At 45.5% G+C, this 10,566-nt stretch overlaps 1 protein-coding gene across 2 annotated transcripts in view; it reads left to right on the forward strand.

The window, feature by feature from the left end:
• LOC139535878 (retinoic acid receptor gamma-A-like) overlaps window positions 1–9,523 on the forward strand; it is a 113,730-nt gene extending 104,207 nt beyond the window's left edge. For both annotated transcript variants that reach the window (XM_071335761.1, XM_071335762.1), the window contains 7 exons: window positions 1,988–2,136; window positions 5,883–6,024; window positions 6,439–6,602; window positions 6,779–6,955; window positions 7,524–7,728; window positions 8,653–8,811; window positions 9,086–9,523. In XM_071335761.1, coding sequence (XP_071191862.1) covers window positions 1,988–2,136; window positions 5,883–6,024; window positions 6,439–6,602; window positions 6,779–6,955; window positions 7,524–7,728; window positions 8,653–8,811; window positions 9,086–9,402 — 1,313 coding nt within the window. In that variant the 3' untranslated portion in view covers window positions 9,403–9,523. The remainder of the gene's footprint in view (window positions 1–1,987; window positions 2,137–5,882; window positions 6,025–6,438; window positions 6,603–6,778; window positions 6,956–7,523; window positions 7,729–8,652; window positions 8,812–9,085) is intronic.
• The last annotated feature ends 1,043 nt before the right edge of the window (window positions 9,524–10,566 follow it).

A 10,566-nucleotide genomic window follows, 5' to 3' on the forward strand; every position in this document is an offset into this window, starting at 1 on the left:
TGATTGACTGTAGACCCTGCCAAATATGTCTCGTGTCTGAGCCATGGAATTGCGACTCTACTTTGTCTCTATACTGACGCTTAGCTTGTTTGATTGCCTTACGGAGGGAATAGCTACACTGCTTGTATTCGGTCATGTTTCCAGTCGCCTTGCCATGATTAAAAGCAGTGGTTCGCGCTTTCAGTTTTGCGCGAATGCTGCCATCAATCCACGGTTTCTGGTTGGGGAAGGTTTTAATAGTCACCGTGGGTACAACATCACCGATGCACTTGCTAATAAACTCGCTCACCGAATCAGCGTAACATCAATGTTGTTGTTGCTATCCGAAACATATCCCAGTTCACGTGACCGAGGCAATCTTGAAGCGTGGAATCAGATTGGTCGGACCAGCATTGAACAGACCTGAGCACGTGCATTTCCTGTTTTAGTTTCTGTCTATAGGCTGGGAGCAACAAAATGGAGTCATGGTCGGATTTGCCGAAAGGAGGGCGAGGGAGGGCTTTGTATGCGAAGTTAGAGTAGCAATGATCAAGAATTTTGCCCGCCCGGGTTGCGCATTCGATATGCTGATAAAATTTAGGGAGCCTTGTTTTCAGATTAGCCTTGTTAAAATTCCCAGCTACAATAAATGCAGCCTCAGGATATGTGGTTTCCAGTTTACATAGAGTCCAATTAAGTTATTTCAGGGACGTTGAGGTGTCTGCTTGGGGGGGATAAACACGGCTGTGATTATAATCGAAGATAATTCTCTTGGTAGATAATGCGGTCGGCATTTGATTGTAAGGAATTCTAGGTCAGGTGAACAAAAGGATTTGAGTTCCTGTATGCTGTTATGATCACACCACGACTCGTTAATCATAAGGCATACACCCCCGCCCTTCTTCTTACCAGAGAGATGTTTTTTGGCGCAATCTGTTGGCGCAATCTGTGAAGAAACCGGGTGGCTGTACCGACTTTGATAACGTATCCCGAGTGAGCCATGTTTCCGTGAAACAGAGAATATTACAATCTCTGATGTCTCTCTGGAAGGCAACCCTTGCTCAAATTTTGTCTACCTTGTTGTCAAGAGACTGGACATTGGCGAGTAGTATACTCGGGAGCGGTGAGCGATGTGCCCGTCTACGGAGCCTGACCAGAAGACCGCTCCGTCTGCGCCTACTGCGGCGCCGTTGTTTTGGGTCGCCTACTGGGATCCGATCCATTGTCCTGGGTGGTGGTCGTAACAGAGGATCCACTTCGGGAAAGTCGTATTCCTGGTCGTAATGTTGGTTGACGTTGCTCTTGTATCCAATAGTTCCTCCCAGCTGTATGTAATAAGACTTAAGATATCTTGGGGTAACAGTGTAAGAATTAATGCATAAAAAAACTAAATACATAGTTTCCTAAGAACGCGAAGCGAGGCGACCATCTCTGTCGGCGCCATCACGAGATTACCTTCAGTCTGTTTGTTCAAATGTGGCTAGAGGTTTATAAGCATGTCGGGTTGAGATGGCATTCAAATAAAAAAGACACCCACACACACCATTTAGCTGTCAGTCAGTCAGACAGACAGAGGTATGCTCCACCCCCACTACCCAGTAGTGGAGACGCCAATCAAATCTCATCTGCTGATCATCATTTTATCAGTGTAGCCATCTGTCCATCAGCTAATTGTGTCTCTTTCCCTCTCCCCCCATTAGGAAGAAAGAAATATGTTCATGTTCATCCGCTGACATGCAGTGTACCTATTAGCTGCAATACTGAAATGTGCAGTAAGATAATGTCTATGACTTTTTCCCCCCCTTCTTTCTTTCTTTCTTTCTTTCTTTCTTTCTTTCTTTCTTTCTTTCTTTCTTTCTTTCTTTCTTTCTTTCTTTCTTTCTTTCTTTCTTTCTTTCTTTCTTTCTTTCTTTCTTTCTTTCTTTCTCTCTCTCTCTCTCTCTCTCTCTCTCTCTCTCTCTCTTTCTCTCTTTCTCTCTCTCTCTCTTCTCGCTCTCTCTCTGAGCAGCAGTGGAGACCCAGAGCACCAGCTCTGAGGAGATGGTGCCCAGTTCACCCTCTCCGCCCCCTCCTCCCCGCATCTACAAGCCCTGTTTCGTGTGCCAGGACAAGTCCTCTGGCTACCACTACGGGGTCAGCTCCTGTGAGGGTTGCAAGGTGAGACACATCAAAACAGAGAGACACAATATACCCAGTCATAAGTGCCTTCACAAAGTATTCATGGTATTCATACCCCGCCATATTTTGTTGTGTTACAGTCTGAATTATTTTTTTTCTCTCTCTGACCCATCTACACAGACTACCCCATAATAACAAGGTTAAAACAATTTTTTGACATTTTTGTAAATGTATTGAAAATGAAATATAGAAATGTCTCAATTAGATAAGTATTCACATCCCTTTCCTATGACACTCCAAATTGAGCTCAGGTGCATCCAATTTCCTTTGATCACCCTTGAAATGTCGCTACAACTTGATTGGAGTCCACCTGTGACCAATTCAAACGTTTGGACATGATTTAGAAAGAAACACACCTGTCTATATAAGGTCCCACAGTTGACAGTGCATGTCAGGAACGCAGATGAACAGGAGTGGCATTGGCGAGATGAGGAAGCGCTAGCTGAGGTTGCAGGGGCATGGGTTCAAGAAGATGGTGGACAAGGGCAAAAGGAAAAAACTGGGACATATTATGAATAAATATGGAGTGGGGGATTGTACAAACCTTCTGGAAGACTTGCTGAAGGAGAAGATGGTGGACAAGGGAAACAGAAGAAAAGTGAAATATGTCCTGAGTGAATATGAAATGGAGGATTGCACAGAACTTCTGGAAGAGCTAGAAAAGGAAATTGAACATGACAAGAGTGAGGGTGAATCAATTGCGGTGGCAGGTGTAGTGACGACAGCCAAGAATGAGTTGAGTTGAGGAAGATTGGTGACAAGTGTAAAAAGAGGGATACATGCGATAGTAGCTCGGAGATGGAACCTGACGGGACTGTGGACGAAGTACCCATGGTGAGGACTGCCGAGTTCGGGCCTCGTTCCAAGGATATAAAGGATGATTCTGGCTCAGTGGGAGTGAGATTGGTGGAGAGAGTGAATCCTTGCAGTTTGGTTGAAGAGTGGAAGACAGTGATAAAGGAAAATGGAATAAAAAGGGTGAAAGTTGTTAATGAGTATAGGTTTTTGGTTGGAGTAAGGTTCACTAACAATTGATTTTTGGGAGATCCGTTTGAAGTATCAAGGTGGAATCGGTCAGAGTGACCAGAAGTGTTTTTGTTTTGGTTTCTTGTGTGTCAAAAGAGCAGAAGGAAAAGGTATTAAGGATCGACAAACTACCGAGTTATGAAGTGGAGAGTTTTGATTTTTGTAGCAGAGCACCGTTAAAAGGTGTCGACTCTGGCATCACGTTGGATGTGGAGGCCTCGTGGTTTACGAGTAGCATACAGGAGTAGTTGGAGCACGCCGGCTGAACGGTGTAGTGAATGGGGAAAAGAAGAAAGTCTGTCGGTATTATTGATGTTTGACGAAGAGTATCTCCCTTCACATGTGAAGTTGGGATATGTGCAGTGAGAGCTTCTGTGTCCAAGCCGTTGTTTTGTATCAAGTGTGTGCCGAAGGAATGTTGTTGAAGAATCTGAGGGTGTACGATGTTGTAATTGTGATGCAACCATGTTCCCAATTCCCGGAGCCCGGTTAGGGTAAAGGAGTATGAAGTGGTAAGGGTCAGGTCTATACAGCAGGTCTCCTACACGAAGGCACGTGAAATAGTTGAATGAGCGAGGGGAGCTGAAGATATGGCGGTGGACGCTCTGCAGACTGTGGAGATTCAGAGTGTTGTTCAACAGTTGAGGGAAACTGATATGCTGATTGTGAAGAAGGTAGGGTTCATGGTGTTTATCAGAGATGTGGTTAATTGTACTGCACAAACAAACAAACAAAAGAAGAAACTGAACATAATAGTATCTGTGGCTGAAAGGTTTTTGGGGTTTCCAGGACTTCACTACCATAACATTGCAAAGAATACTATCTGAAGATGCTCTTCCTTCTCAGACCCCAGAGCCTGTAGGGATGGGCATTGGCAGTTGAATCTGGAGTACATTGAGTTTTGTATTGTTTATTTTGTTAATTATTTGGGCTGATATACAGCCAAAACAGTAGGTGGTGGCATGCAGCTACAGTATTTGTTTGCGGGCGGCAATGATATCAAAGAAGACCCCGCACAGTAAGTGGTAGCAATACACCAATAGTTGTAGTCTGCCATAAAACTTCAAGGAAGAAGAAGTGCATGTCAGAGTAGAAACTATACCATGAAGTCCAAGGAACTGTCTGTAGATCACAGAGATAGTTATGATGAGGCATAGATCTGGGGAAGGGTATACAACTATTTCTAAAGTGTTGAAAGTTTCAAAGAGAACAGTGGTCTCCATCATTGGAAAATTAAAAAAAATATGGAACTACCCAGACTCTGCCTATGCCTAGAGCTGGCCTTCTGACCAAACTGAATAACCGGGTAAGAAGAACCTTGGTCAGGGAGGTGACCAAGAACCCAATGACCACTCTGACAGAACTACAGAGTTCCTTGGCTGAGATGGGAGAACCTGCCAGACGGACAATTATCTAAAGCACTTCACCAATCTAGGCTTATGGGAGAGTGGCCAGACGGAAGCCATTCCTGAGAAGAAAGCACACGACAGCACGCCTGGCGTTAGCAAATAGGCAAGTGAAAGACTCTGAGAGCATAAAGCAAAAGATTCTGTGGTCTGAGACCAAAATGGAACTCTTTGGCCTGAATGCAAAGTGCTATGTCTGGAGAAAACCAGGCTCATCACCTGTCTAACACCATCTCTACCATCAAGCATGGTGGCGGCAGCATCATGCTACGGGGATGCTTTTCAGCGTCAAGGATTGGGTGACTGGTAAGGATGGAGGGAACAATGAATGAAGTCAAATACAGGCCAAGTCTTGATGAGAACCTGCTTCAGAGTGCAAACAACCTTAGACTGGGGCGAAGATTTACATTCCAACAGGACAATCGACCCCAAGTGTACAGCCAAAGCAATTCTGTAATGGCTTCAGAACAAGAATTGGAAAGTCCTTGAGTGGCCCAGCCAAAGCCCAAACTTGAATCCCATTGAAAATTGGTGGATCGACTTGAAGATGTCTGGTCACTGTCGCTCCCCATCTACCTTAACAGAGCTTGAGGGAAATCTGCAAGGAAAATTGGGAGGAAATCCCCTAATCCAGATGTGCAAAGTTGATACAGACATACCCAAGACGATTCAAAGCTGTAATCACTGCTAAAGGGGCTTCTACAAGTATTGACTCAGTGGTGTAAATAGTTGTGTAAGTGAGATATTTCTGTATTTCATTTTCAATAAATTTGATACAATTTCTATTGTGTATTGTGTGTAGAGATAGGTGCGGGGGAAAAAACAATGAAATGCACTTTGAATTCCGGGTGTAACACAACAAAATGTGGAATAAGTCAAGGGGTGTGATTGCTTCTGAAGGTTCTGGACACAGACAGGATGTGTAACACAAGCAAATACATGACATATACAGAAAATGCATCCACAGACAAACAAGCCAGAAAGTCAGACTGGGGCAAACAGACAGTCTACCATCAGTTTTTCCATGCAGTTTATCCCTATTCTGAGACGTTACACGATGTAAAGACGCTTGTGCTGTCCTCTGGTCGAATCTTTATCTACGGGCATGGGCTGAAATAACCCCCTGTGGCCATGTAGTGAGACATATTCCATCTATGCTCCAGACATATGGTCTTGTGACCATTAAGAATGTTTTAATGCCTGATTTCTCTCTCTTTTACTCTCTCTTGGTCTGTTGGTTTCTCTCTGTCTCTCTCCCCCTCGGTCTCTCTCTCTCTCTCTTCTCTCTCTCAGGGATTCTTCCGGCGCAGTATTCAGAAGAACATGGTGTATACCTGCCACCGAGACAAGAACTGTCAGATCAACAAGGTGACCCGTAATCGCTGTCAGTACTGCCGGCTGCAAAAGTGCTTTGAGGTTGGCATGTCCAAAGAAGGTGAGTAACAGTGCCTCAGAGGGATGCCATTACAACCAGTTTTGTCCAGTTTGCCTGCTGGGTATGTTGTGCTCAAATGTAAAGGTGTAAGGAGATCAGAGACTGTTTGAATACAGAGAGGTTGTGAGAGTGATTGGGTGGCAAAGAATTTGTAAAGGGATCTCACTACAGTTTATGTCTGTAAGTGTGTGTATTGGGATAGCTAGGGTTTACACTGAAATCACAATATGGCCCCTATAAATGGATATTATAGGGGCCATATTGAGACTTGAGATGAAGGAACGAGTGGGAAGGTGTGAAGCATGAGGGATGTGTTGCGCTGTCATTCATCAACAAAAGACACCAACAAGCACCACCAATACACCACTTTCCTTTACTCTCTCACTTATCGTCGCTCGCTCTTCTGCCATGCAGCGGTGCGTAATGACAGGAACAAGAAGAAGAAGGATGTGAAGGAGGAGGTGGTGTTGCTGGAGAGCTACGAGCTCAGTGGAGAACTGGAGGAGCTAGTCAACAAAGTCAGCAAGGCCCACAAAGACACCTTTCCCTCACTTGTCCAGCTGGGCAAATACACTACAGTGAGTCACACACACACACACACACACACACACACACACACACACACACACACACACACACACACACACACACACACACACACACACACACACACACACACACACACACACACACACACACACACACACACACACACACACACACACGCACCTTAGCCCTCTCTCTCCTGTTCCAGAACTCCAGTGCAGACCACCGTGTACAGTTGGATCTGGGGCTGTGGGATAAGTTCAGTGAACTCTCCACCAAGTGCATCATCAAAATAGTGGAGTTTGCCAAGCGCCTGCCAGGCTTCACCACCCTCACCATCGCTGACCAGATCACTCTCCTCAAATCAGCCTGTCTGGACATACTGGTACCTGAACACCTCTCTCCCTCCACCTCCACTCTGTCTGTACTCTCTCCATTACTGCTCTCTCCCTCCACCTCCACTCTGTCTGTACTCCTCTCTCCCTCACTGCTCTCTCCCTCCACCTCCACTCTGTCTGTACTCTCTCCATTACTGCTCTCTCCCTCCACCTCCACTCTGTCTGTACTCCTCTCTCCCTCACTGCTCTCTCCCTCCACCTCCACTCTGTCTGTACTCTCTCCATTACTGCTCTCTCCCTCCACCTCCACTCTGTCTGTACTCCTCTCTCCCTCACTGCTTTCTCCCTCCACCTTCACTCTGTCTGTACTCCTCTCTCCCTCACTGTTCTCTCCCTCCATTTTCACTCTTCTCTCCCTCACTACAACCTATCTACTTCTCTCTTTCCCTCACAATGCTCTATCCATACTCCTCTTTCCCTTAACACACTATCGACATGTCACTATCCTCAATCCTCTGTCACTCCCTACAATTTACACACCCCCTCTTCCTCACCCTCCCTTTTCATCATCTTTGTTGTCATTATTCCCCTAACCTCTCCATCCTCTCCTCTCAGATGCTGAGGATCTGTACTCGCTACACTCCGGAGCAGGACACAATGACCTTCTCCGACGGGCTGACTCTGAACCGGACCCAGATGCACAACGCAGGCTTTGGCCCTCTCACAGAACTGGTGTTTGCCTTCGCTGGCCAGCTGCTGCCTCTGGAGATGGACGACACAGAAACCGGCCTCCTCAGCGCCATCTGCTTGATCTGTGGAGGTACTGCTGTTAGTGTGTGTTTGTGTGTGCACGCACATGTCTCAATAATAATGTGTGACCATTTAGGTGGCATATGCTCCTAAACATTTTGCTGTGAGACCTTGAATTTTTATTTGGGAGAACCAATGCGCCTAGATAATTGTTGTAATGATGTCGCTCTACCGTTGTTTCCGAATGCCCTAGAGAAAAAAGCGAACACATATTCATTAGCATCATGGTTGTACCATTACTACAGCGAAAACGTCTTGTTTCTTCGCATTTTACATTCATTTGCTTACACTTTGTTCAGCCCTGTTACCTCATTAGCTATCTGGTTAGCTAACAACCTGGTAACTTTACTAGTAGGCTATATCTGAACATTTGGGGGCACAGAAAGAAAGTTACAGGGATAGCTTCTTCAGGAGATCAATGATGATAGCAATGAATGAGTGACTATTCTCTTGCATCTACAATTTTCGATGTAATCTCAGTAGGAAAATTACTCTTTTACACAATTTATAAACCTAACATTCTACAAACGACTTTGTAATTTCAATGACAGGTAATTGTATCAACATTTTAGCATTTTATAACACACATTTATTTACAGGGTTACATATTAGTTTCTAGGGAACAGTGTCAGAAGCAGCTAGAATACAGTACATATAGGCCCAGTATAGGCTATATCTCAATTGGTGCTCCTACATTTTATGTTGTGCTCCTAACTTTTATAAGTTGGGAGCACTAGTGCTACCAATTAATCATTTGAATTTAGAGCCCTGACTCAATATACTAAGTACAATACACTTAGCAGACTCTTGCCTCTTCTATTTGCGTTCCTTTTTTTAAATCTCCCTGACCCTATGTCATTGGCTGCTGACTCTTTTTATACCCATCATTGGCTCTCCCCCTTCCTGACCCAGTGTGATTGGCTCTCTCCCTCAGACCGTATGGACCTGGAGGAGCCCCAGAAGGTGGACAAGCTACAGGAACCCCTCCTGGAGGCCCTGAAAATCTACGCCCGCCGCAGACGCCCCAACAAGCCCCACATGTTCCCCCGCATGCTGATGAAGGTCACCGACCTCAGGGGCATCAGCACCAAGGGTCAGTACAGATAAGGATGTAGTACACAGTACAGATATATAGCACAGCCTAGGTCTTTATTCATAACACAGGCTATACTAACACAATACTGACACATAGATCAATATGCATATATAGTAAAGCCTCAGACTCCTGCATTCAATCAGTATTGATAGAGACATAGCACTCCAAATAATTAACAATGAATAACTGATTGTAAAGCACTCTGGATAAGTCTGCTAAATGGCTAAAGTGTCAATGTGAATGTTAACTTATGTTTATGTGTGTACTGTAGGTGCTGAGAGAGCCATCACTCTGAAGATGGAGATCCCAGGCCCCATGCCTCCTCTGATCAGGGAGATGCTGGAGAACCCCGAGGCCTTTGAGGACAGCAGCGACTCTGGGGACAGCGCCTCCGCCCCCCCTGCCATCCAAGCCATCAAGAAAGAGAGGGAGGAGGAGAAGAGCCTCGAGGAGGAAGATGAGGATGAGGAGGACGAGTGGGGGGACGAGGAGAGGGAGAGGGGGGCGGACAGCGATGGGGAGCCCTGGGGGGAGGCTGCAGCGGCAGAAGCGGGGTCCCAGAAAGGGGCAACTGGGAGATCCCAGTGAGAGTGACATAGTGATGCACTCTGACCCATTCTCGTCACCTCCTATTCCACCACCCTCAGACAGACCAACACTCCCTGTCCTATCCTTACAAGCGCACCAAGTCATCTCCCCACATTAGCAGCCCATCCTATAACAAGGGTCTACTCCAAGACCTAGCACTCACCTCTGCTGTTACACCTGTTAAACTACCCCCCACACCCCTATACACACACACAGACACCCCTATACACACACACACACACACACACACACACACACACACACACACACACACACACACACACACACACACACACACACACACACACACACACACACACACACACACACACACACACACACACACACATATATATAATACATTTACACGTATACATGCTGTATACCCATAAGAATTTCCCCTTTGCTCTAGATAGACAGTAAAGTAAAGGCTCTATGTAGTGAACCTACTCTGTCACTCCAGGATGAAACTGGCCCTGTCTACAGGAACAGTTTCAGGAACTGTCTACAGGATCAGTTTCAGGAACTGTCTACAGGAACAGTTTCAGGAACTGTCTACAGAACAGTTTCAGGAACTGTCTACAGGAACAGTTTCAGGAACTGTCTACAGGAACAGTTTCAGGAACTGTCTACAGAACAGTTTCAGGATCTGTCTACAGGATCAGTTTCAGGAACTGTCTACAGGATCAGTTTCAGGAACTGTCTACAGGATCAGTTTCAGGAACTGTCTACAGGAACTGTCTACAGGATCAGTTTCAGGAACTGTCTACAGGAACAGTTTCAGGAACTGTCTACAGGAATAGTTTCTTGGGGCAGCAGGTAGCCTAGTGGTTAGAGCGTTCGGCCAGTAACCGCAAGGTTGCTATATCGAATCCCTGAGCTCACAAGGTAAAAATCTGTCGTTCTGCCCCTGAACAAGGCAGTTAACCCACTGTTCCTAGGCCGTCATTGTAAATAAGAATTTGTTCTTAACTGACTTGCCAAGTTAAATAAAGGTAAAATAAATAAATAAAATGAAAACAGGTGGAACATAGTAGTCTGGAAGAGAAGAGAGAGAAAAACAAGCACTAAATCTCAGAGTTGGGACAAGGGCCACGAGAGATCACTGTGCCAACCATAAGACTGACCATATGCTACTTTACAATGCTGTCTCCACACAAAGAG

This window comes from Salvelinus alpinus, chromosome 12, assembly GCF_045679555.1.
Source record: "Salvelinus alpinus chromosome 12, SLU_Salpinus.1, whole genome shotgun sequence".
NCBI lineage: Eukaryota > Metazoa > Chordata > Actinopteri > Salmoniformes > Salmonidae > Salvelinus > Salvelinus alpinus.